The sequence below is a fragment of the Sander vitreus genome, chromosome 11, assembly GCF_031162955.1.
Source record: "Sander vitreus isolate 19-12246 chromosome 11, sanVit1, whole genome shotgun sequence".
Classification (NCBI taxonomy): Eukaryota; Metazoa; Chordata; class Actinopteri; order Perciformes; family Percidae; genus Sander; species Sander vitreus.
In genome coordinates this window covers 7,131,847-7,159,744 of record NC_135865.1, presented here as the reverse complement: position 1 = coordinate 7,159,744, position 27,898 = coordinate 7,131,847, and the positions used below count along the sequence as shown (strand labels likewise).

The 27,898-nt window shown below is 40.9% G+C and overlaps 1 protein-coding gene and 1 pseudogene across 4 annotated transcripts in view; both read right to left on the bottom strand.

Moving 5' to 3' along the window:
• Positions 1-27,898, bottom strand: part of hdac4 (histone deacetylase 4) — a 130,101-nt gene that overhangs the window by 91,932 nt on the left and 10,271 nt on the right. For all 4 annotated transcript variants that reach the window (XM_078263246.1, XM_078263248.1, XM_078263249.1 and 1 more), the window contains exon 2: positions 22,351-22,612. In XM_078263246.1, coding sequence (XP_078119372.1) covers positions 22,351-22,372 — 22 coding nt within the window. In that variant the 5' untranslated portion in view covers positions 22,373-22,612. The remainder of the gene's footprint in view (positions 1-22,350; positions 22,613-27,898) is intronic.
• Positions 22,433-27,898, bottom strand: part of LOC144525801 (lactase/phlorizin hydrolase-like) — a 47,945-nt pseudogene continuing 42,479 nt past the window's right edge.

Here is a 27,898-nt window from a genome sequence, read left to right as displayed (position 1 = left end):
AAATTTCAACACGTCTGTATTTGTTTGTGTTAACAAATGACAAACCAAAAAATAATTTAAATTCCCAGTGTGAGGTGCAGCAATGTTCTGAGCAACCAAGCATCAATGTTGTCTCAAATCAGTGACAGATTCATTAGTTTCAAAGCAGAGTGCTGAGAGCCAAGGTGGAGGGGTGCTAACATAATTTTAGTTCAGCAGCTGATGGCCTCCTTCTCCTTGTCTGCCAGCTCTGTTTTGTTTCCAACATCTGTCTCCCCATCCGCCAGAATGTGTCCGATCAGTAGCTGTCCCTCACTAATAAAATGCATCCAGAGGGAGGAAGAAAAAAGCTTCAAAGGCATTCCTCCAGTTGACATGGGAGCCTCCACAAATCCCCAGGTTCCCTCCTGTCTCCATTTTCAGCACAAATATTCCCTGTGTGTGTGTGTGTGTGTGTGTGTGTGTGTGTGTGTGTGTGTGTGTGTGTGTGTGTGTGTGTGTGTGTGTGTGTGTGTGTCCATTCTCCTAAATCAACTCGCTCTACCCTAATCTCAGCCTGTCCCTTTTCCCCTTCAACTACAGCACCATATCTTTAAAGAAGACCTTAAAAAACACCCTGTTCCACTTTTAGCTTTGCTTGGCTCTGTCACTTTCCAACACGGTCTCCTAGAAATGATGTTACTATAATGTAAAGTAACATGCAGATATCCTAGGAAAACAAATACAATGCTACGGTAAATATTTTAGCCGTTGCGTTTAGTATCAAAGTTCACAATGTTTCCTAATTACGTTGAAAGGAAACATAATCCGAGCACCATTACATTTCCTTCAATATGCATCCGCTGTAGTACATAAAAGGTCGTTTCTAGAAGGGGTTGAGCTATTTTCAAAAGATTTAGGATTTTATGGAAGACAATGTACACCGGACATTCCAATTCTAAGATTTGTGTTTCTACACAAAAGTCTGTGTACATTTCATTCAGTTTCTAATATAAAGTTGTATTGCTGTCTAAGTGGCAAACAATTCCACAATCTCTCTTATTGGCAGTGAAATGATATCAGACCTACACATGAATTTCAAAGCTGGTAACAGCGGATACTAAGACACAGCGCATGTATCAACGCATCCTAACGACATTTCGTGGATAACACAAATTGTTATTTTTATATCGCCGTTTTACCGAAGCGTACAAATAAATAAGTTAACAATTTCATCTCTATGTTGTCAGGAGACACTTAAAGTCCCCCTCCACTCAAAAATGTGTTTATTGTTACTTCACTGTGAGGTTTGAGCTTGACACTAAAAGATTGTTCCCACATTCATCTGCTGGAGTGGGAAGGTTTCTCTCTGTGCGCACCTTAAATCGCAGTTTAACGTGTCTACGCATAAGCAGGATTTGTGACATCACAACTATTTTGGAAGCCAATCATGGTTCAATATTCAACTTACACAAGTGCGATGTGGAAACTTGAAACCTCCACTGTATATACACTATGAATGGACTTTTCAGTAAAGTACTGCAGGACACATCTTGTGCCCGCCCAGCCGTTTAATGTCTCAAATAAACAATATTTGCATGTTCATAGACTCTGGATCTTTCAATGAGGGAGAAAAAGCAGATGTGCTTTTGAGAATTTTACATTTTTTTATGTAATAACCCAAATTCATCATAAATAAGCAGACATTAAAAAAAAAAAAATCAAAAAAACCTGCCTTGGTCCCCCTCCAATCTAATATTGTTAGAGACATAATGTGTTTCTCAGTTAGTTAAATCATTGATCCTATGATTTCTTCCCTTTTTACGTCCAACTCTAAGATCTTGTATCAACAGAAAATAATTCACACCAACAAAAAGGAGATGTTCCAACGGTGCCATTTCATTTAAAGAAAAGCTCTATTTTCCAAGACTGCCTAACTTTGTTACACAAATACTGTTAAAGGGAAAGGTGAGCCACAATAATAAAGAGTAAGCCTCATTAGGTGAGTCCACTTTAAAACTGTTGTGAAAACAAGGCAATGTGTACCAGTCAGGAACTGCTCGTACATTCCTGGAAAGAAGAATAACAGCACAGCAGCTGGTCAGCAGAAATAATCTAAACACCTCAGCTTTACTGCACACTAGAAAGAAATCCTGCACAAGTGGACATAGGTGTCACTTGGCAATTTCAAAGTATCTACCGCAAAGCAGTATTTTTTTAAGTTGGACTAGAAGTGGGAAAAAAAAGAAAAATCGGGAGGTAATAAAGAGGATGTGAAATAATAGAGCTGGCTAAAGTGGAAGTACAGAAATAATGAATACAACACTGAAAGGTACCACAATCTATAAAACAAACGCCCACCTTTTAAAAGATGAATATGAACCAGAGCATTTTTTTTATACAATAAGCCAGTGCATTCCCCATAATTAGGAAGGAATTTCTTACATGTGGCTCTCTCTGACGTCAATCCTGTACCTTCCCAGAGTTTGCTTTCTCTTCCCCGGCGCTGTGAATGTTTAGCGTTAGGCTGCTTTTGGCAACGCTCCTGGACTTGTGTGCGGGGAGAGGTTTAGGGGCAGGGTGGGCTTTCTTTGCTTGTTTAAAAAGCAAGCAAGGATGAGCATGGTAACCTCAGTTCAAGTATTTGGCTCTCCTGTGATTCTGCACTATGTGTATGTGTATGTTGGCAATTGCCACATCAGTGGAGCTGAGAGGTTTAAATAGTTTGAGATATTTAGAGCAAAAAAGCTTAAAAGTCAGGGAACTTCAGCGACATCTTAACCCCGTGTCTCGACCCCAAGCGTTTTGGACGCGTTTATCATTTGCACGTTTTACGCAACAGATACGCTCACATTTGAATCTCTGCAGCTGTCTGCACCAGCTCCCACGGTCTTAAACACGACCTGAAGCGTTTATTTACGCTTCTAGTCTATTTTTTTGACAATACCAGCATAAACGCAAGGTTCATGCCCAATAAAAAGCCCTGAATGAATATATGTATATACATTTTGCAACCTAGGTGGAGCAGAGGCACTGTATACAGAGCCAGAAAGCAGCACAATCTGCTCTGGTTTGTAATCCCACAGACTCTCCCTTTACTTTTGCCCAGTAGCTGGGAAGCAAGACACTGGAACGTCTTGGGTATTAAGGCGCTGCAGTTTTTATTCGGGGGCAAACTGTAACCTACACTGTACATTTGCTGCCACTAGACAAGTCTGCTCCAATCTCCAAAATCTCCCTGTCCTGCTGCTCCAGGCTTTGAAATTCACAGACCAGTTTAGACACTCGCCTCAGTGTCACAGGAATGCTGTCAGCATTGCACCATCAATGTCTGTAAAAAAAAAAATGTCACGACAATAATCATCATCGTTAGTTCGGTAACAGTTGTTGAGTTATTTAGCACAGGAATTTCCCCAGTGTCGGATTAATAAAGTCTATCTTATTTCCCTCTGGACCAAAGTGGTGGACCAAGCCACAGTGCAACAAAGTGGCTGACAGTGCCACCCCCCAGCCAGCCACTACTGAAGCTAAAAATAACTCTTATACTGTAGAACTGATTCTTGATGAAACTGTTCATGTTCAAAACTAGTATTCCTGCACCGCAAAACCTGATGTCTTTGAGTACAAGTAAACACTGGCCCATACATTTAGTTGATGACAGTCCTTTGACAGCATTCAGTCAGCATCGCTTCAATAAAATAAACTGTCTCTTAGAGACATTACATGCAGCAGCCATCTGCTTTGTGCTGTGATCTGTGTGGCTGCTGAAAACTGAGCCAATAGCTGAAATGCCATCAGTTGCGTTAGTGTGTTGGGCGTGCGTGCGTGCGTGCGTGCGTGCGTGCGTGCATGCGTGCGTGCGGTTTCGGCCTGCGTTCACTAGCAGGTCACGTTAACCAGACCGGAGGATTATCTGTAATAATACTGACTCACTCCGGTTTTAGCGAGAGTTTACTGTGGGATTAACGAGCAATCTGATGCTGAGTGGATTGTGCTGTCATTGTGATGATTAATATTATCCATCATTGCGGGCTCTGTGATTTATACTGTATATTTCTTTATCAAGTATCCTGTTTGCACAAGCATCCAGTAAGCACACTACACTTGAATTGCACACCTGGATTCACAAATAACAATTTGTACTTAAAACAAGTCAGGCAGGGATCATATATACTGTACATATATATATATTCATATATATATATATATATATATCATATTCAGACAACTGAAACTGACCCACAAAATGGCCTCAATATCTTAACAAATCCAAGTAACAAATCCGTTCACATTGTAACAGTACACAGGTGGAATGTTTTTGACCATTATCAAAGATTGCGTAAAAACACCAATAAGTCATTTTTAATCAGAATGTTCTTGTATCCATCCTCTCCACCAAATGTCTTATGGGAACATGCCAACTCTGGGGATACTTGCTTTGGGCTTAGTTTATTTGTTTTTCCCCCTCTCTACGTGCCAGCTCCAAGGTTGTTTGAGCTCCTTCGTTGAGCCTTGTGTGTGGATTCATAGTTCCCATGCCATCTGATGTCAACAAGCTCCTTCAGCAACACTAATCCACTCCCAAAACTCCCCAAGATCAGTCAGCAGTGGCAGCAATCTGAAGGACTGCCAAGTTTTTCCACACAAAGTGTTCAAGAAATCGCCTCATAAAATAATACGAGGTATAATAATAATACGAACAGCTGAAAGACTGTACTGCCTATCACTTTTTTTTTCATTCAGAAAACTGAATGAAAAATATAAATAATTTAAAAGTCAATATTTGTCACATATGGACTAGCAAACATAAGCAGTGCTGTCTATAAATGCAGGCAGTTGAGTGGTGGCTAAGTAACGGATTTTAAGGCTACTTTGCATATACTTGTATCTACGGCAACAAAATAAACATTTGACCCTTTTTGTAAAACTGTGATATTTTCAAGATGTCTGTGTCAATGTAGTTTTAGCCATACAGTTCAAGGCAGGGCCCTCTAACCTTTAAATAATCTGCTGGAATAATTGGTCAAAAATACATATTTGTGAAAACATGTTATTTTATATCTTCCCAATTTTCCTTGACATAGTGCTTGAAAACAATTTTACTTTCCCTCCCTATAATTCAAACAATGGTTTAGTCCCGGCCTATTGGCCGCAGGCCACACTTGGCCCAGTAGCAACCTCAGAGTGGCCCAGCAGAATCAGATATTTTATATCATATAGCTATAATGTAGGCTATTCTTTTGCTGTTTACAATAGATTATCGGTTTGTTTTCTTGCCAGATTCACTCGCGGCACGCAGAGATCTTCTTGTCCTGGACACGAGCAAGACACACAGCGGTCCTGCATGCAGCCCCCTTTGTTTGGAAATCTTAAGACTATTTGAGACTAATTTAAAGTTGTACTATGCATCATGATTTTAGTCTCCTTGCCACCTTTGTGCATAGTTAAAACATTTAAACTGAAAGGATTTGTAGCTGAGGGATTCAGTTGTACATGATGGGACATTCACATTCCGTTCACACTCGACCCCTTACTGTCCAATCTGGTAAATGCTTTCTCAGTTCAGACAACTTAACCAGAAATCGTTCAAGGTCAATCTCCTCACTACTCTCCACTAAGCAGTCCATTAGCCAGCTCATCTTTCCCTAAACTGCTGGGATATTTGGAAAGGCCGTGGTGGTGGTGGTGGTGGGGGGGGGGGGCTGGGGGGGCTGAGATGACAGAACTGTCAACATGGGCCTCTGACAAGGCAGAGCACCGCCATTACGTTCATGTGAGAGGATGGGTTAATTATAAGATTTGGTTTCTAATATGGAGCCTGTCAGAGGAAGTGCAGAGCTTATAACCGGTAATTAGACATAAATCGTTTGAGTGAAGCAAATGTAGGGATGTGGGGGAGGGGGTGGGGTTGAGTGTAAGATCAGGCTTTGTCTGTGGTAAGGAGGAGAATTTATCATCCCTTGGAAACACAAACTGTAAGCTTCTGAGGTCTTAAAGGACAAATCCGGCGCAAAATGAACCTAGGGGCTAATGACACATGTGAACCGAGTCGACCGTTCTCTGGGATTTGTTTTCATGCTAAAGGAATGTGACCAGTTTTATCGCAAACCGCTAATACCGCTAGTCGTCGGGGCACGGGTAAAGTAAAAAGAAATCAATATTTCTATACCACTAACAAGGCTCAAAGTAGCACCACACTTCCACGGTAGCATAATGAGGGTCTTTCTTTATAAACTGTCTGTACACTTACAAAGTTCTAAATGCTTCAGTTTACATGTATGGACCCTCACTATGCTACCGTAGAAGTGTGGTGCTATTTTGAGCCTCGTTAGTGATATAGAAATAGCGATTTCTTTTTACTTTACCCGTGCCCCGACGACTAGCGGTATAAGCTAATTAGCGGTTTGCGATAAAACTGGTCACATTCCTTTAGCATGAAAACAAATCCCAGAGAACGGTCGACTCGGTTCACATGTGTCATTAACCCCCTAGGTTCATTTTTGCGCCGGATTTGTCCTTTAATGGCATATTAGTTGCAGGGTGGGGCAGTATGACCTAAAATTCTGATCATGGTGTATTTTGAATATTGACTGGTAACAATATACACTATATCATTGTATTCTGGGCTGTGAGATAATCCAATATTATCATTTACTGACTTTCAAATACAATCATATGATATTATTGTTTTACACCTATAAAGTGTTGTGACGCCACTGTGAACACGAACCGTTAGTCTTGCTATTAACCTATCCATAACACAGTATTAACTGCACTGGTCTACCTGCAGTGAGTTACATTGTCACTTGCTGTGCACTTTCTTTGATGTAAAAATCTAAATCCATTATAGTACAGTACAAATTTCAAAAATACATAAAGTCTGATCTTACCAACTGCTGCCAATCTCCATCGATGTGTCATTTTTACCAATGATATGCACAAAAAAAATGCAGTTTTAGTCTTCAAGAAAAGCAATCTAATTGGTAGTGTCCAGTGTTTCCTAAAGTGTTCACATACTGGCCTTGTGAAACATTGGTGCGAACACTGCTGAAAGCCTCACTGAGCAGCCTGAGCATGCTGCAGATTTTAAGTGGCTGAGATGACAGTAAGATGACACACATGGGCAATGAAATGTCAGAATGTGAGTCATACTAATGAAGCAGTGACTGAATAAAAGGTAGAATAAACCCCTCTGGAACACTCTCACACTAACTAATGTATTAACAGTATGACTAAACATGCTACAATTACGGCCTTTGACTGCTAGATTATAAAAGCACCATTTCATGATGTGTCAGTCATGACAGCGTCACTGTTCACATAAAAGGGAGAAATGAAAAAGCCTGTGACTGTGCTTCCCCTGGACAACTATACAAGAAGTATATCCTCATACACATAACAGACACACACTGGCCCGCAAACACGCACAGCCATTCACTCGTGGCTCAATACCTACACTAATTTTCTCCCTCTAATTACAATTAAAATAGTCACGCTTGTTTTCACGCAGCATAAGCACACTAGAGCAGAGCTGAGAATGGCTCGCTTGTTTATTGTGGTTGTGATGACAAAAGGGCCTTCAATAACTGGGGCCTGTGTCCAGCCCGACCTGTGCCAGTGGAGTTAGAGGCTTGCATCTTTCTCTGGCCCGAATATTAGCAGATTGGTTCCACAGGTCATCTCAGAGCTAAAAGGTTGTTGGTTTAAACCCCAATACATGCTGATGGCAGTAGGTAAAAAGGCACGGCATCGTCAAAGTCAGTAGGATTCATTCTCTGGGGAACATGAATGTCTGCACAAAATTTAAATCCAATATTTACTTACCTTAGTCCAATGTATTTTTGGACATTTACGATTAAATCGCGTTTACTGAAATTATCGGGACATATTAATGTGTGCACTAAGGTCCGTTGCATGGCCTCTGTAAACATGCACGCACACCTGTAAACCTCCACAAGCGCATTCACGGAAGCTACGCAGACCCGGCACGTGCCTGGTTACGGCACCAACTCGTTGCTCCTTGGTGATGATTGGCTAATTGGTCCGTGGGACCCCTGACCCAATCACTTCCTCTTCGGTCTACTTCAAAAACCAATAATCAGATAACCAACAATGTTTATAAGAACGAGGAAGCATTTAGAAAACACATACTGTACAATGGCAACATACAGTCACTGTTGAAGTATACACAAAACAACTTTGCGTGTCTCTGTGAGATCTTGATTCTGTAACCGTCACATTGCCACATGCTCTCTTAAGTGTGATTCCCACACTTAAGAGAGGTGCTGACTTATGCGCTGACAATCACAGATCTCGAAACATCATCAGTGAATTTACTGTGAAACGTTCAAGCCTGTGATCAGCTTTTTCTTATTGCCTGCATGCCATAATAACCAAAATAATAATGTGAGGCTATAATGACCTCCTCAGGGGATTTCTCTGTCTACTTGCCTCCAACTTGCTGACAGTAAAATTCCACAGAGTGAAAGTCCACTATTAAAAACAACACCAACAAAACGCTGAGCATTAGCGGCACATTAAGTGACATTACACACGGCACTAAGGTCTGGGAGATTGCATCATTCAGGCCCTGTAATCTGACCATTTTTAGATCACTGTTGACACATTATTACAGGGTCTTTACTTCATTGGGTAATGTAACAGGCTGACTTGATCCTCTGTGGATGTAATACCCAGGTCATAATATCATTGGGCAGACCTATGATGGCACTGACTGTCAATAGGGAGCTTAAAGAAATAGTCCAGGTTTGTACAAAACCTCCACAAATGAGGGAGCCAGTGGTCAAAAACTCCCTGGAGTACTGGTACTTTTCATTTGAGGCATGAAATCAGGACCAACTTGAAAATCAGCTGTAACGCAAGTATAATGCAATGAAATGCCTTCTATGCCACAACCAGGAACACACTCTCTGCTGAGTTTGAACTCTGATGTGGTTTGTTTATTTGTTTTGTTTTGGCAGGATGCTGCTATGTGTCTGGTGTAGACAAAAGATGATAGGGGCCCCGTTAGAGCCATGCTTGCAACAAAATGTCCTCTGTTCCCTAAATGATTTCACATTTGTGAGAGAGCAAAACACTTGAGTGGGTGGACAACTTGTGTCTATTAATAGTGTCTATAAATAGATCAAAAACATAACTACCTTTCCCTTCTCTCTGTCCAGTCACTAATAATCCTTAACGTAGGCTGCATTACCTTTCACTTATACAACTTGAGATTCCTTCATTAGTGCGGATTTCGAAGTAAACTGTGCTAGCTTCTTTATTTATTACACACGACACTACACAGGTCCGAAATTCAGAATGTGAAAATGCAAAAAAAAAAAAATGGAGGAAGTTTCCTTTTAATTTTGGCATGTTACACTGCTACACAAGGCTCTTAAAGTTTGTTTGAACAGACACGTTGAACAGATATGTTACTGATCTGTTTTAGCATGGGATTTTGTTTGGCTTCACATCCCGTATCAATGACACAGCAACAAAAGGATGCATGTGTGGAGTTAGAACATCAACTATATGTATAATTTAACAATTTGGTAAGACCTATTTGCCATGCAATATTATTATGATCAAACTTTTATAACGTTGCAATATTTTTGCTAATTGTTACCTCCGCCAAGGAGGTTATGTTTACGTTTATGTTTGCAGGATTACGGAAAAACAACTGGCATAAAACTTGGTGGAGGCCTGTAGCATCGGCCAAGGAAGAGCCCATTCAATTTTGGAGCAGATCTGAATCACGGGGCAGATACACAAATTATTTTTCACTTTCGTTAACACTGCAAGATAAGGCGTTTGTGCTGAATTCATGCAGTGTCAGAATAAATCGGCAAAATTAATTCCTGATCATATTTATTAGTTTAGCTGATCCATTTCTTTCTCTCTTCATTGTCACGTAATTACTGCTAACAGCTATCAACGTGTTGTTTCAACGCTCTGAGCAATGAAATACAACCCATCTTCTTTGTAGCATCTATGTTGTTTCCACATTACGACTTGAAGCTCCCAAACATACCGAAGTCGGAAGAATAACTTTCCAACTTGGGAAATGGGACCATCCAAGCACCATTGGCCTTGGCGGACGTCCGCCCTCACCGAGAGCCATTCTAGTTTGGTTACATTATACCTTGACAGAGGTTGACATTTTAACTGGGATATTACTAGCTGACAGAATAAGTCAAGATGTTTTTATTTATTTAAAAGTCTACAATTGGGTTGAAATGCAGAAAACAATATGGTAAAATAGATATGTGCCAAACATTTCTATTGTTACATATGCACCTTAATTAAAATCATGTTTTCTGCACTCATACCAATACTGTTCGCCAACTTTAAAGCACACTATGGACGTGTTTGAAAAAAATCAGTCCTAAGATGTTTACAAGACAGTTTCACTGACAGCAACAGTACCAACAGTGTTACAATATCAGTAAAATGTTATGGGGTGAAATGGATTAAACACAAGAAAAAAGACTCTCACTGCATTTGATGAGAGAAATGCAGTCCATCTATCTTAAAATGAGGAGGCATAACATGTTACTGTCCTCTTTAATGTGATTAGATAACCTTTATTGTTCCACACACTCTGCGAGTGCATCTTTTGTCAGGTCAAATAAGCATTCCCACGGAAGGAACAGTGTTTGCGTGTATTGCAGTACATGTTGTGTCAGCATCTTCTTTGAATTTCCATGCGAGTGAAATGCTTGCTGTGTGGCTTGTCATTGCACGGTGCTCATTAGAGTGTTAGCTCCCAGTGCAATCGTGTGCAAATGACAGTGAGCCCTACAGACGTTGCCACAAAGACAAAATCAGAGTCAGGGCGACAAAGAGGAGATAGTTTAGCATCAGATAACCATCGCTGAGATTTCAGTGCGCTGCAGAAGGAGCAGACAGCAAGAGCAATGTGGAATGAGTTTTTTTAAATACACATTCACTAAACTCTCAATGCACGGTCTCACCAAACTTTGCCCAGTTTCACACTGTCTATACAACCTCTCCACTATTTGCTAACAATAAGCTCAAAGACTACAGTAGCAAAACCAACAGTCACATGCTGACAGAGAAAGAACAAAACAATCAAGACACAAAACTTTTTTGACAATTAACTTTGACGACGAGCTTACAGAACAAGAGGTCACAGTGAGCAATATGTTTATGCAACTAGCGTGTGCACACCAGCTCATTTGTTTTGCCAACAGCGTATCTACAGCATACCCTTGCTGTTTCATTCATCTATTAGGCCACTGCTCCTGAAAGCTGAAGTAATGAGCTACTATGTTATGCTAATGGATGAACGAGAAGTCTGGTAAATTACAGATGTGGGAGGACGACAAACCTTGGTTTCAAGCATTTTGACTGATGACCAGTGCTGCTGGACTCAGTGATCTCGCGTAGATTTATACAGCAGGGTCCCTGGGTGCGCCACTGTAAAATCTTTATGTAAGCTGTTGGGAATGGAGGTGCAGTAACACTTTCTTAAGGCATACAGCTATACTGGATAATAACATGTTATACAGTATATTAATGGAAGATCCATGTCATATTCTTATGAGTTTATGGCATAAAGAATACATCCATGAAGAGACACTAAAGTTGCCAATGCACAGGGTATTAATGGCCATGTTAATGTACACAATAAATGTGATTTTAAAACACAAATGCCAATAATAGAAAATTGGAACGTAACAATAATGCCATACTTAACATTACTCAGTGATTTAAAAATAAGTTCAAAAGTGGCTTTAGCTATATGTATTGATTGGTTATCAATAGATTTATCAGCAGGTCACATCTGACGATGTTGAATCTAATAATGCATGACTGACAAAACTGTAAACGATACTGTTGAGAGGTATACACTGTAGCTGCTTGAGCTAACATTAGATTCACAGAGAGGCAACGTGAGCTGCTTCACAGCTCCAAATCCTGGAGGTGTTGATTCACAGCAAAAGTTGACAAGACTAAAATATGAATGTGATACGTTCAAAAAGTTCAGCAAGGAGACTGAACAGAAGCACAGTTCATTATCCACCAGCTGTCTGTCATGTCCTGTCGACTATTGCACCTTGCTAGCTGCCGTCTGAAGACGAGGCTACAGAATCAGCTAGTTAGTTACACTTAGAAACATTCACCACACGCAGAGAACACAAAAAACAGCCTCCATGTGTTTCATTCTGTCCTCTGGCCAACTTATGGAATTGAACTTAATTAGCTACAGCTGGTAAAAGGTCGATATAGGTTTTAGAAAAATCACATAGGGGACAACCAAATATGAGAAAACTGCGTCGCTTAATTTCTTTCTATTTCAAGGAACCACTGTGGCCCAAGAGAGCAAAGTGTTTTTTTTTTTTTTTTATCTCCTGCTCTGAAATGTACCGAGCTAAGCTAAAACTCCATCAGAGCTTTCATCCTCCTGTGTTTCCCCCACTCTCTGAACAGGGTCTTCAGAAAAGATATCAAATGCTATAGGCGGGTGTTATGCCCATCTCCTAGTGTGTCTGAGGAAGATTTGAAAGGTCTTTGTAGTTCACTCTATGAGGCTGAATAAACCTGAAACATAAACGTGACATTTTGCAAATCAACCATGTTGTCACTTGTCACTCCACATCCAAAATAGCAAGCATGTTTAGCCAAAACATTGTGATGATGTGTGTCACAGTTATGTGACTCAGTTTACGCTAGGTCATTACCATCATGTAGACTTTTATCTGTTACACTGAAGGTCACACACACACACACAATATAACAAATATGTAACAACAACAGGAGAAAATATGTAATAAATCGAAAGTTGGATTTGTCTCGTTAGTTTTACACCTTGGAGGATCACTGCTGGGTTTCTTTTAGTGCTGTAAGTTAGAAAGTGTATGAGAAGGGATCCCAACTGCTATTTATTTAAGGGATGTTTATTAAGCAGGCCTGCTTTAAAAAAAAAAAAAAAAAGGCCTTCAAATTACACACATTCACACATGCAAGCTGCCAAGTACAACCACAGGAGTCTACGGTTGGCAGCTGAGCAGCTCCAGTGGAGCAGTAGGAGTTCAAAAGCCTTGCTGAGTAGAAGGCTCTGAGTGAGGAACATAATACGTTTACTTTAACAACCCTGATTTCCCCAGCTGAATCGGAGTTATAAAGCCAAAAAAACTCCTGGTTTGAAATCCTCCACCTCTACCTCAAGCAAACTAGTCATACACTACTTTGGGGTAGGGCTGGGCGATATGGAGAAAATCAAATATCACGATATTTTTGATCAAATACCTCGACATCGATACCGCAACGATGTTGTAGTGTTGACTATTGGTGCTTTCACAAAATATTTACACAATGAGATTTTTGATAAATAATCATCAGTAATGTGGATATAATGACTAAGTGGGTAAAGGCAAATAATAGAACAGTTACAACAGTCTTCAGAAAATGACCTCACTTTACTGTAATGCAGCCTTTAAAACCAGGAAAATACAACACTTATGCCATATTACGATATCCAAAATCTAAGACGATATCTAGTCTCATATCACAATATCGATATAATATCGATATATTGCCCAGCTCTACTTTGGGGCGTATTAGGACGAGTCTCTTGCTACAAACTGAATTTCAACAGTAATTTGGCGACCTTGTGGTCTAGTGCTGTCTAAAAAAAAAAAGGGGGAATAGTTGAGGACCCCTTGGAATGGATTGGTTTGCAGCAAAGCATATTTAAAATACATTGGATTGGGGGGGGGGTCAGGGTCATGTGGAGAGTGTGTCCAATCGTGATCTTTTGAGTTGAGTGAACCAGGCGCGAAGAGACCCATTCTACCACAGAGTCATTACCATAGAGCCAATCTATGGCACCCTACTGCTGCCTGCTGGTGTTGTGCACACAGACACTGGCTTCCAAAGGAATCAGATCTGAGCTAATTCTAAACAAGACTATGCCACCTGATGTTGCAGATGAACTTTATGAAAGTGCTTTGGGGGTGCATCACAGAGAGCACACGTAAAAAATAAATAAATAAATAAATAAAAAAATAAAAAGTTAATAATTCAAAATGTGTGACACGAAGAAAAAGCAAAAAGTGAGCTGCTGGGTAATGATGCTCAAACAGGGATGGACACAGCTCCAGATGCTGAGAAAACTGCCCAAAGAAAACAGATGAACCTGTGCATTAATGCCACTAAAATGCTTAAACGGCCATCAGCTATTCTCCTTCACACACGCCAGGGAACTATTCAATTGCTCATTTGGGGGAAGTTTTAGGTCATTCAATTTAACTGAATGAATTTGTCCAGCTGATTTGCTGGACCCAAATCAGCACCAATCAATCTTTTTAAAAGCAAATACAGGCTAATATTTTTGCACTTGCTCTGTATTCCTCCTGAAAGTGACTTTATTTTGTTGTTGGATTGATAGCCTACATCTGGCGTCAGGTTGCACTACAAATTCATTGCAGTGTTAAACAATTTTAATAAATAGAGACTTGAACCTTATTGAAATTTGTTTTGTGTAAATTGTTAATAATTGAGCAATGGGAAAATAATCGCTAATCGAAAAAAATAATCGCTAGATTAATCGTTTAAAAAATGATCGTTTGGGACAGCCCTAGTTTTAAAACAACTTTCCTGAAGGGCAAGACCTGAATCTTTAAATCCCCACATTAGCAACGTCGGTACAGATCTGCAGGGGATGCAAATTGTAGCAAACACAACAGCTCCATGGGGCATTTCATGCATTTTCAGTACACCGCAGCTCACAGCGGAGGTTGAAGGCCTCTGTTTCAGGGCTTATCCTCAGATTAGTGCCTGGAAAAGTTCATTCTGCCCTGGGAGACCCAGGGTGCACTGAGCCCTTCCTAACAGGGATTGTGTAACTGCTGGGAACTTTTGATTTTGTTTTGTTCATAGAAGCAGGAGGATTACATCCTCAGAGACCCACCTGACCCACCTCCCTCTTCTTGGCTGTCCCCTGTTGAACCCATACAGCGGATTGCACCTCCCAGCCAGATGGGATATACAGCAGTGCAGGGATTCTTCGTCTTACTATACCAGGGTTGTTTACTGCACAGAGGACTCATAGACAATGAGAGCGTGGACGTGACCTCTTGCATTTCACTCATACTGTAAGCTTAGTAGCAGATGTGGATCCTTATGGGTTAATCCTGAAGGTCTTGCATGTTCCTAATCTCCATATCTATTACGGACTGGACATCTGGGCTATTCTGAGTGCTGTGTAGTACTGTCAGCAGTCAATAGCTGTAAGTGTGTATGCTGTCAGCTCAAACACAACCCTAAATGTATGTCTCAGGCCTCAATTCTAATCATACTTTTGCTATAAAAACAAAAAAAAAAACATGCTTTTCCTGCAAAGCAGCAGCACATGTGGTGTGTTAAAGCTTTAAGACAACCCACTTTACTGAAATGCCTGCTGAAAGCCAGCCAGAGAAATAAGGAAAATGGTAAGTAATCAGTCCTTATTTCAAGAAATGTAAGAAGTCAATGCCATTTGCCTAATTTAGCCACCAAATCAACCATAAAAATCATTGAATAATGAATAGTAAGAGAACAAAAAGAAGATTGGTGGATCTTTGTTCATTTGAAAGAACAGGGCACAGCAGTTTGAGCACAAAACCATAATTCAATTCTGAGCTTCTCTTCCGGCAGAAGCAAAGCTTTGAATGCTTAATAAATTCTTCTGAAGGCTAAATTGCACACTTATTTCATCTGGCAATGATATTACTTGAATGGAATATTCTGGAAAACTGTGGAGAGAAAGACAATAATGAGGCAGTAATCTTATTTCTCCACAGCAGCCCCCATTGTTCCCTTAAAAAGGCTTCTGTTTAGTCTGCTTCAACTTTCATTCCCATCCGTCTTTCCATTGAGGAAAAGTTTTGCAGAGCCAAGGATAAATGAGAACAATAACATTTCTGCAGCACTCAAGCACATCAAACGCAGATAGGATGGAGCGCTATTGTGTCCCTCAGGCTCTTTGGACAATCACTAGATAGCAGCGGTGACTCTGAGCACGGGTGCAAGAATTCACAAGTGAACCGCATCACTCTTCCCAAAAGAAACTTCTTAAATAACTTCCTCTGAATAAGCTCAACTTAACTTTGCCTCTTGCTTTGGTTGACTTCAGTGATCTTAAACGTTCAGACTGAAACATATCAATTAACACCCAAGCCTTTTCCCTGTGACGATGGGCCCTGTAAATGAGGAATCATCAGCGTGGGCCAGCAGAGGTTAAGCTCCCTTTTTGAAGATTATTCTTCACTTTCCAGTGGCCTGGCCCAGACACTAGCCACTCTCTTCTAATCCACCACTGCAGGCTTTTGATAGCGCCCACTGCGAGTCCATATTACAGTTACTGATTAAAACTGAGAGACAGAGAGAGGGAAAAAAAAGACAGATAAGAAATGAGAGTGACAGAAGAGAAGGACGGGCAAGTAAGAGAATTAAAAAAATGCTCCTATTTCAGAGGTACTGAACTATACTGCAGCTGACTTTGATTACCTCTAAATCTAATGCTTTAGCTTGAAAGTGGTTACTCAATACACACTTTTACTGTACTTGAGCTTGGGTCCAACTAATATGCTTAAAATTTGCTTTAAAAGGCAAATACTGACCCAAGACACGAGAGTACAATATATTGACTTCATATTTGACAGGAAAAAGTGTCAGAAAAAGTGAAAGCTAACATCCTCAGAGCACTAATAGCTCAATGCTAGAGCAAGACTATGAGGAAACTGATGAGGAAAAAAACTAATCATATTTAATGACGTCACACCACTCCATCGATCACAATGGAGGGGGAACAAAATAACAACAGTCTTTTCTGGCATTAGCTGTTTACACTCCATCTTTTGTAAAGGACTTATTGTGCTGTCGGCCTTCTCAATCATCCCTCCCCATCCTCTCTGCTACTGAGTAATCTCTGGGATAAAAATCAACGCATGGCTGTGCTTGTCCCAAAAAAACTTTACATGAATAATTCACAACCATCTGCCATGGCTCAGCGGTCTGAATAAGACTCTGAAAAGTGAGGAGGTGCGAGTCTTGTGTTTATTTTAAAACCCAACTCCTCGCAGCCAGCGGCCCCCACCCTGTACCTCAACACTGCACTGCTGCAGCGACTTACAGCAAGACAACTGCTCTCCTACTCCCCACATACCGACCTGCTAATCTAAAAACCTGCAAGTTAAGGTAATGCGTTTCCTTTCGCCCACACCCTTACTGCTGGGGCTCTGCTCTTTTAGTTTTGTTGCATGCATGATGGTGAAGGGTGTGAATTAATCTGAGGATGGAGAGATGGATGAAAACACACATGCAAGTAAACTAAATGTATCCACAAGATGGAACGGTAATAGCAGAATTATCCACGGATATTCAGCCATCTATGACTAAATACTGGGGGGAAAGTATGATGTGTATTCTGGGTCTCACTGTGCAAACACACACAAGCAGGCAAAAAATAAAAATAAAAAAGGCAGATTCTCTGCAAGCTGATCTATCTGAACTATCCGCCAGCATCTATATCGTCATGAATAAGACAGGATGAAGAGGTTGGGATCACTCCAAGACTAGTAAACAATACCAACACAACTAAACCCAGCATGAGCTTTCTCTTTGGTCAGACTGTACAGGCCTCAGAGGGGTTTAACAAGCTATACGAGGCCTCCAGCAGCAGACGGCCCCTCTCTCTGTTTGCGTTCCAGGCAGGGGAGTCGCTCTGCATGACGATTCATTGACGCAAGATCCCCCTCAGCCAGGACCTGCCACCGATTACTGCCGCTGGAGAGCGGAGGGGAGGGTCTTGTTGGGATGAGAGAGTTTGTCTGTGTGTGTGTTCTAGTTTTGGCTCCAAGGCCATAAACCCAGTTCCAAAATGCCAAGGAGCATGTCAATATGCCAGCCTTTGCCACCCAAGTTTAAGTCAGACAAAAGGCCCTTCAGTGCTCTAAAATGGTGGTTTTGAGAATGGGAAATGATGATCTGTCATATACGGAAAAGGGCTTAGCAATACTGTACAGACAGGAGGGCGACAAGGGAAAAATGAACTGCTAACAGGAGGTGAAATTAAGTCAAAGCTTCATTCCTAATTTCAGAGCTCCTCGAGGTGGAGAAAGGTCTGGCAGTCGAAATGTTATGGCTTAGTACAACATTTCAACAGACCTATCCCTCACCTATTTTTAGTGTTACAGTCGTGTATGGAAAATCTGGCTTCATTATGAATCATAAGAAATCTGTTTTCCAAAAGTGGGATTATGTTTATCCATCACTTGAAATATTATGAATTAGTTGTTGTTTTTTTTAAAGAAGAAAAAAAGGCTCCATTCCTTATTGAAACAAGATGGAAAACATGTCATGATTACATTAGTCTCGCATTGCCAGACCTTCCTCCACAGCGCTGCGAAGGAGGGTCTGGCTAGTCCACACAGAATTCCGGGATGGGAGAAAAACGTGCTCTGGTTTATTGGCATTTCTTTAAACCAATCACAATCATCTTGGGCGGCGGACGGAGCAACGGTGCCTCTGCAAAATAGCCTCTGGAAGGAACTTGTTTTGGTGGAACGTGTGTACGTTCAAAAGTAGTTTTAGTCGTGCAACAGAAAACTCAGATTGGACAGATAGTCTAGCTAGCTGTCTGGATTTACCCTGAAGAGATCTGAGGAGCAGTTAACCATAGTCCTCAGAAATCCACTGGAGTTTAGAACGCCAACACAAAGAATGTGAAGGTAACGGACCAGCGGAAATTGTAAGTTATCTTAGAATTTTTTAAAGACTTGAAGTAAAACAAATTTGTGAGGACTGAGAATGGACAGAGCCTGGGAAAGATCTGAGTAGGAGGGAAATAAAAAAAAAAAAAAGAAAAAAAAAGGAAATGATGTCCCACTCCAAGGTTCCGCTTACATAACACAATGTATTTAAGAAAGAAGAAGAAAATCCCAGATATCTTTGGCCTGTGCCAGAGTTCACAGCTATCTGGATAGCCTGAAACCAGAAGAATTCATTCTGACGCAAACCATTTTGGCTGGGACAACACCATGTCTCTACTTGCAGCTCCAGAGAAAAGAAGGTGATGCCAGCAACCCACACCGTGCCACACAGGACCAGTAGCACCACAACAATTAATCAATTGCTATGACATCATTGCATTGAATAGGACCAAGACAGCCAAAGCATGATGGGTAAGGGAGGACACAATTGGCCCTTTGTCCATTCTGCAGTTGAGAAGGAGGAAGACCAAGATCTGCACCATGGTTGTGTTTTAATAAAAAGGGGGTTTTAGACAGCCTCATGGGTCAAGGTCTAGCACACCAGGGAATCCATTTTTGAGCACACAAAAGAGAAACCTACTGTGAAATATAATGTATGACCAGTAAACAGACCGTATGATTGTCATGCATGTGAAGAGTTGCTCAACAGACATCAAAATGTTGTTGGAATTTTCTAAAAACTAATTGTCGTGCAAATCCATGAATTAGAATGAAATAAATTATATTAAACTTGAATTTGTGGACCAGTGCCTTTCTATAAATCCATCAACACTGCACAGATCAAACAACAGCTTTACTCCCACGTGACCAGGAGATGCAGGAAAAACAACAAATCTTTATCTGAAAGAATCACAAAGATACCAAGATCTATGTCACCAATAACCTCTTGTTGAACTGGTAACTACATCAGTACTTGGAAGAATACATACCATGTGTAACCATGGCCCAAATGGGAAAAAAGAAGGGAAAAAAAGACACAACTTTCTCCTTAAGCCAATATACAGTACAGGGGTAAAGATTGTACTTAACTGGTCTACTGCTGCTTTCATTAAAAGGGGCTAAGACTAAACCTAACCCTAGATGGTTTTATGGAGACCTACTGTATAGTAGAGAAGAGTGATGCACACAAACAAAGCAGCAAAAAAAGACTTTGCTTGATACAACCTGACAAGTTAAAAAATATGAATTCAGCGACATCTTCAATTAAAACTGACATTTAGCTGAAGGTAACAGCTCTACTCCCATTTACTTCAGAGCGTATTTTTCTGCATCATTTCTTTTTTCCTTGGGTGAGCACGGGTGCAAATCAATTAGGCCGATTACAAAAATATATCCTTGGACAAACGTGCCCTCTCCTAGACGCCACTGTGTAATTGCTGTTTAAACAATGCAACATGCTTGTAGTTAGTCGCTTTGCCAACTTTCAACTCAACCATTTTCAATTACTCTAGAAGATTGAAGAGCCCTGGTAGAAAATGTTAAATCAAAACAGGAGGTTTGGTCTGTTCGCCAAGGTGCATACAATTATCAACAACTTAATCAAAATGGTGCAAGGCTACAAATCTACATTTTCAACATTACTGTGCTCTGTAAATAAAAAACAAATGTCTCCGCTTTGCCTAATACAGAAATTATATTCGCTCAGCCTGTGCCTTCAGACTCAAAAATAAACATTGCAGTGTACAAAGGTCAGTTTTTCAATAAATACAAAACAAAACCCCTAATTAGCCTTTAATAACTTTGCTCAGACATCAACAAAGAGAATGTCGTCAGAAGCAGGGTTTCAGTTACCATTCTTTACAAAGAAATGGAACAAAGAAATGGAACAAGTCTTCTGGTTCTCAAAAGAGGAAACCATTTTACTCAGAATGAAACTGCATTAAGCCATACACGCCTAATGCCTAAAAACACGGCATGCATGAATAAGCCTGATAAAGTGCTTTGTTGTTTAGTAACTCAGTGGTTTTCTGAGCATTTTCATTTATAAAACACGTAGCATAACTGAAAAAATGAATACAGAAGACACTATAAACACACCATAGACAGAACATCTCAACAAAGTCTTCATCACAAGTGAACACCCATATAAAATTGTGTGGCCATCAATATACCAGTGTTTCCTGTGTTGATTTTACGGTGGCGGCCCGCCACGGTAAAGTTTCTGCCGCTACGGTATCAGAAATAGGGCAGACGCACAGCAGGGTTTCCGTTATGTACACCACGCACCGCCGCTCCTTCAGCGGTTTATGAAAAGTCATGAAGTCATAATTACACGACTCTGCAGAGCCGTCTGCTCTACTGAACTCAAGCGAACTGTCATCCGCTTTCTCTCCCCTTTGAGGGTAAGCAACTGGAACAGTGACAGGACGTCATCACTCGCAAAGTCATGGCAACCAAGTAAACAATAGGGCAAGTACTACTTGTCATTCAATCTTAAAGCGTAACTCTCGCCAAAATGCAACCTAGGGTCTTTTTGTGAATGTACCCGAGTCAAACTTTAGTTTAAAAGCATATTTAGGACGGAATCGCCACTTTTAAGATTTACCGTATTTTCGTTTTTTGGTCAAATGGCCTTTTGAATGAGAGTGCTAGGGGCACTTTTATGATATCCTCAAAATAGTTATTTTTAAAACACTAAGAAGTATCACCAGGGGCTCTACACCTTAACGAAAGCATTGACAGCATTGTTTGTGTACACAGAGTTCACTAAAAAGAAAGTTTTTGAGCAACTCACTGTAGCTGTTGTTCTTCCGGTCGCCGTCTATCGAGCCAGTCAAAAATAGTCGAGGGAGGAGAGTAAAGATGGAAAGCTCCTAAAGCTTAGTTCCATATAAATGCACGGATAATTCGTTGTTTGGTCGTCAGTAAACACAATATAGACCTTGCAGTTGAAAAAGGAGCCTCATATAGGAATGACATTTCCTCCTATGGAGTCCATTCATTCGCATTCGGAGATCGCCTATTTTTGACTGGGGAAATGGCAGATAGTGTAAACAACAACTGTTAACGTGAGTTGCTCAAAACCTTTTTTAGTAAACTCTGGGTACACAGACAATGTTGTCAATGCTTTTGTTAAGGTGTAGAGACCCTGGTCATACTTCAAGTAAAGTTTCATGTTGTGTCGAGCCTTCTTAGTGTTTTAAAAATAACTATTTTGAGGATATCATAAAAGTGCCCCTATTACTCCCATTCAAAAGGCCATTTGACCGAAAAACTAAAATACGGAACATCTTAAAAGTGGCGATTCCGTCCTAAATATGCTTTTAAACGAAAGTTTGACTCGGGTACATTCACAAAAAGACCCTAGGTTGCATTTTGGCGAGAGTTACGCTTTAAATCTATTTGCTGGATGGTTTCAAGGTAACGGTCGGTAGCTAACATTAGCAGATAAGCCTGTTGACAGCGACGTTATTGTTCATATTTTGGCACAATGTTTCTGACCGTTGTAGTGGTCATAGTGACTGAAAGTGTCATGTGAGATACTAAAAAGAAACTACACGCTGTTTTCAGGTAACGTTACTTTTTGACGTTCAACAACCAGTCAAAGCTGCAAACTACACGTGCACAGAAAAGGACAAGAGCTTGTGAAATTCTACATTTTTTCACATCTTACCTGATCGACTGTGAGAGCTCATGGTTATGGTTGTTGTTGCCAGGCAGACTTGACAGGGGCGGAGAGGTGAGCAGTGAGGCTGTCAGTGCATCTCCGTGGTGGCGGCAGTGACCACCATGTGTTTCCCAGGCAAGCTGATGCTGCCAGGTGGAGGCGCCAGGCCAAGGAGGGACAGAGAGCAGTTGTTTCTCAAGGCTTCATCACACCGAGCCACAGGTAGAGACCTCAGTGGTGTGTTGTGGCAGGATTCCTTCCAGTCAGGCTGTGAGAGGTGGATGCAAAAAATTTTTTTTTTAAAATAAGTGTTTTCATACGCATGGGAAATTCCAGATAGAAGCTCATATGCCAATTCAAAACAAACACACAGGACACATTCTAAATCAGGACTTGGTGTCCTGTAGACTTTGTATTTCCTCCCCGCAGTTATTGAGCCAAAACTTCTCTGCGTTTACCTGAGGTCATGTGCGGTACTTTAAAAAGCCAGAGGGGATCAAAGACCAGGGGCCCGTTTCTGGGGTCTAACCCTGAAATCTGAGTTGATTGACACCGAGATGGGTTTCAGAACAGCTGATTAGAGTTGGTTCAATCAACTCAGAGTCAAGCATGTGCACCACCACTATGAAAAGGCAGCATGAATGGAGCCATGATACTACGATTCACCATGGTAACAACCACAAACGGAAATACTCGCGCATATACAGCGAGTTTGATGTTGAATGTATTTCGTTAAAAAAGCAACACAGCGGCTGCTGCAAAAGAGAGAGAATATGCGTGGGAGAAAATTGCTGCAAGAGTAAATGCGTACGTTCCAATATATAGTAGTAATTCATATTTAATCATAAGTATAATATTACTGGTGAAATGGTACTGAATCCATAATCTATTTCATTTAGGTGCAATACTGCGAGCGAAAAAGTCCTAGGTCTACTAACCCCATTCTGAGGCTGCAGCACCATCATTAACAGAATTATAATTCATGATTTTTTATTTAATTTTTTAATATTTAATTCATTTTATTTTATGGGTTTACATCATTCACCTGCAATACTGTGGAACTCCTTTTTAATGGCTCTTACTGGTTTGTGTCCAGGGTACACTACAAAAATGTTTAAAAAACATTTCAGAGCGAGTCACATTCTTCTGACGGCGCTTTGCTATACAGTGGCTTTACTAAAATGTTCCGCATCACCAATGTTGTAAAGAAAACTGCCATTTGCAAAAAACGTAATGTGACACAAATAATCTGCTGGGATGTAGAACATGTCCACGATGGGTGACGTTTGTGATATGAGGACGGATAAGGTTATGTAGGCTACATAACTGATAGACTGGGAAGAAAAACGATACCGCTCAAATAGGTAGTCTGGAAATGAAAATGCATCTATAGTCGGGGCCTCAATATCATCTCCCGACGTATGTTCAACTCCCTGCGGAGTAATACAGCATCTTCATCAACGGGATCGTCGTTTTGAGAAAAAAAAGCTTTATAGTCTGCCTAACACGGTTAATAAACCAACCCTGTTTTTTTATTCATGCAGATAACAAACGTTAAATGTACGCTAAAATGTGCCTGAAACAGACTGAATGAATGTATGAATGAATGAATGAATGAATGAATGAATGAGATGAATGAATGAATGAATGAATGAATGTATGAATGAATGAATGTATGAATGAATGAAAGAGCGGAGGGAGAGGGAGGAGACTGAGAGAAACTCGAGGTTTCTTGAAGAAAACCTGCTCTCGACCAGGTTAGGTTCACAGGCTCAGTTACCATAGTAACTGACTCTATATATAACCTCCCTTTCTGAAACAGAAAGCCCAGAGTTTCCCTCATCTCAGGGTTCACAAACTCAGAGTTTTCACTAAACCTGTTTTCTGAAACGGACCCTTGCAGGTCACCAGCCTTCAAAGAAACTGATGATGCCCTGTGTTTCGTAATAAACTTTGGCTCTATGACCCTATATGCACACGCATAAATCCCTGCCAGCCACAGGAGAGAAGTCACAGCCAACAACAACAATTGGGAAAATTGTTTTATTATTATTATTATTATTATTATTATTATTATGAGTACAGTAAATATGTTGAAACTCATTACAAATATTACCTCTGTTGTTAATAAAAAAAATGTGGTTTATTGTGGGCAAGAGAAAAAAAGAAGTGATGATAAACAGCCCTAGTTTTCTCCAAGTACGAGTTTTTATCAAATAAATATGGTTTCGTTTGGACCATCTGGATTTACTAAAATCACAGCTTGTTTATATAATTGAAATGTAACTGCTAGCACTGCAAGTCACTGTCTGTGCTGTTACCAAACCCAGTCAGGCAAACTATTTGAATGTGGTCTAACAGCGAAATCCAAATGCTACAAACATAAACTAATGTTCTTGAGAAACTAATTAACTAATTCTGGCGCAGCTATAAACCCAACTGAAAAAGCTTTCCAAGAGTTTCAACATTTCTAAGCTTCTAATGACATTACTAGATCTTTACTTCCACAGCTTGCATGGTCAGCTGTGAAAGTCAGTCTCTTCCCTGTAAATGAAATGCAACATGTAAACGCCGTCTTGTAGCATGTCTCATAGCAACGGTTTGTATAACCGGTTTCCCTTTTTTAAATAAGGAATAGATTACTGCCGCCTGCTGGCATGGAGAGTTATTTCCTCTAACGCAAGTGCAGAACGTATATGCTAGTTGGCCGTTGACTGTAGTCTTTATTAGGGTTTAATCCCGGGAGACGGGATTCCCGGGAAATCTGATCAAGACTATTTCCCGATTCCCGGGAAAGGTTATGACGGGAAATAAAATAAAATAAAAAAACGCAAGGAGTGCGCGTCTATTGTTGTCATACGGTAACGTCGATGCAGGCGACGGTGCCGTACCGTAGCTACGGTAATACAGGCCCACTAAATTCATTACGCAGCATTAGTCTACCTTTTTTCAAGGACCACTAAGCCAGCCTCAGAGGAAATGAAAGACAGTGACTTAATGAAAATTCTAACCAAAGCGTTTTCCCTCTTTGAGGCCACCAACAGGAGACCATCCCACCTGCAACAGTTGTTTGAAGCTCTTAGTACTATTCAGGCTACATGCGTGGAGGCGGAGAGAGCGTTTTCTAGCTGCGGCCAATTTGTCACGAAAATCCGAAACCGCCTGACGCTCTCTGCTTCTTGAAAGCACACTTCCAGAAGAAAAAGAAGAAGGGCAGGGTGAGAATGCATTGTAAACTAAAAGAAATATGTAGCCTAAGTTGTCACGAGTTCAATGCAATGCTGATATTTCTTTTTTCCAATTCAGTTTTAGATAGGCCTATGGCCCTGTCTTTTTGCAGTGCACAAACAGTTGTACAGTTGTACATTTCTGTGGGTTGTTTTCTTTAATTTAGTTGAACTTGTATGTGTTTTAAAGAGAAATATGCCTGCCCTGCCCTAATAAAGAAATATTTTGTTAACTTTGAGTGATTATTCCCGTTTGCAGCCACTTAGAAATCTCAACAGCCACAGAATGGATTTCGTTTAACAGAATGGTTTAGGAATCATTCAATGGTTTACTTTAGCAGATTTCGTACATTTTTATAACGGAGTTCTGTAAAATATTGGTTTTATAAGGGTTGCCTAGACTAGAAGTCACAGACATTCCACCTGGCATTTCATAATTAGCGCTGCAGCAGATGTCACGCACGCACCTTAGGGTACCTCTTTGCCCTAATAATGATACAAATATTTAAAAAAATGTCAGTTTGGGATTAGGGAACGCATTTGAATGATATCGATACATTACTTGGGCTGAAAAGAAACGTAAGGCCTCTTTCACACTGCCTGCGTGGCGTGAGCGTGTCAGCTGCGTGGCGTGTCCGTTTTTATTTTGGCTCCCATTGTAACAGGTTGGAGCTTTCACACTGCCTGCGTGACACGCACGTCCCAGACGTGGCTCGAGCCGCGACGAAAACACGTACATGCTAGAAATAGAACAGACGCCTATTTTTCACGCGACACGCAAGCGTGTTGGAAGCATTTCCAGGCAAAATAGAATAGGAAAAGATGTTTATATGTCATTTTGACATGAATACATTTAACAAATGACATCTTGATGTTTGAAAGTCTCTAGGTTTTGACATAAATGCAGAAATAAATGATTAAAAAAAAAAATAAGAAAAATTCAAATATTGCACCTGTCAATACAGAACAAAATATTCTGTAGCCTATTTTGCCATCAATACTGCCGACGTTGTCTTTGCTGTAATCAAATCAGTATATATTTATGTTTAACATGAAGTATACTACTGCTTGAGTGCAGTAAATCAATGGGAAACCGACATGTGTACAGACAAGGCTAGCAGCAGCGTTTCTGGTGTGCAAAGACATAGTAAACGCCACACAGCCGCCACGCAACTGACACGCAACAGAAACGCCACGCTCACGCCACGCAGGCAGTGTGCAGGAGGCCTAAGAGTTGTGAGGCAACGCTACAGTCAGCCTTCGTCGGCCACTAGTTCTTTGCCGTCTGCTTGGTGTTTCGGCACCTTTGCCCCTATTATCCACCGGGCGCGTCTGCGCTGTGTTCCGGAGGTGCTGCCACTCAAGTCAATGCTTGATATTCCACCAGCGGCGCCACGACGCGTCCCAGAAGCGTGCGTGTAGCGGCTCTCCGCTAAAGATGCACGCCAGGTCTATTTTCACGCGAGCCTCGGGCGGTTTGGACAGCCTGGCAGGAAGTGAAACAGCGAGAGTATCCAGTCAATTTACCATAAGACACCCCCCCCCCCCAATATCTTATATGTCTCCTTTACAATACCACGGACGAGAGATTCATCTTGGAGGTGGAAAAACATAATAGGCTACGACATAACAGATCTTTCTTTTTAAGGACAACAGCAGAAAATAGAAGGCATGGAGTTTAATAACAGGAGTGCTTGGAGTGGAAGGTAGATATTAATAGCTTAACAAACACCAGATTGTTCTGTACTTGTAGAAACAATAAAATCTGCGAGTCGGGCAGCAAGACGCTCCACTTCTGGTATGACGCGTGGCGGAGGATGGAACAAAACCGGAACGCAGCACAGACGCACCTGGTGGAGAATCAGAGTAAGACTTACCTCAGAGTCATTGGCAAAAGAGAAAGAGGAAGAAAACCTCTCATACTGTCGTGTGTGTGTGTGTGTGTGTGTGTGTGTGTGTGTGTGTGTGTGTGTGTGTGTTATACAATCGAAACCGCAAACTGTATGTAAACACACACACACACACATGCAGGGAAGCCTCTGGCTATTCAACGCTAACAGGCAGAAGCTAAAACTCACCTCTGTCCACCAACAGGTGTCAACAGAGCTGAACACAAACAAGTGGTAATGAGAGCTGCAATCTGTCACTAGAAATACCACAGAGGCTACAATAAAGTGCCTATGTGCTCTCAAATACACAGTCTCTTTTCTGTCGCCGTTACTTTAAAGCTGTTGAACTGAATTACTGTCACAGGAATGAGTTCAGTGGAAAGAAGGTGAAAGCATTGCATGGCCAAATAAAATCTCATGGAAACACGCTGCTGCCAG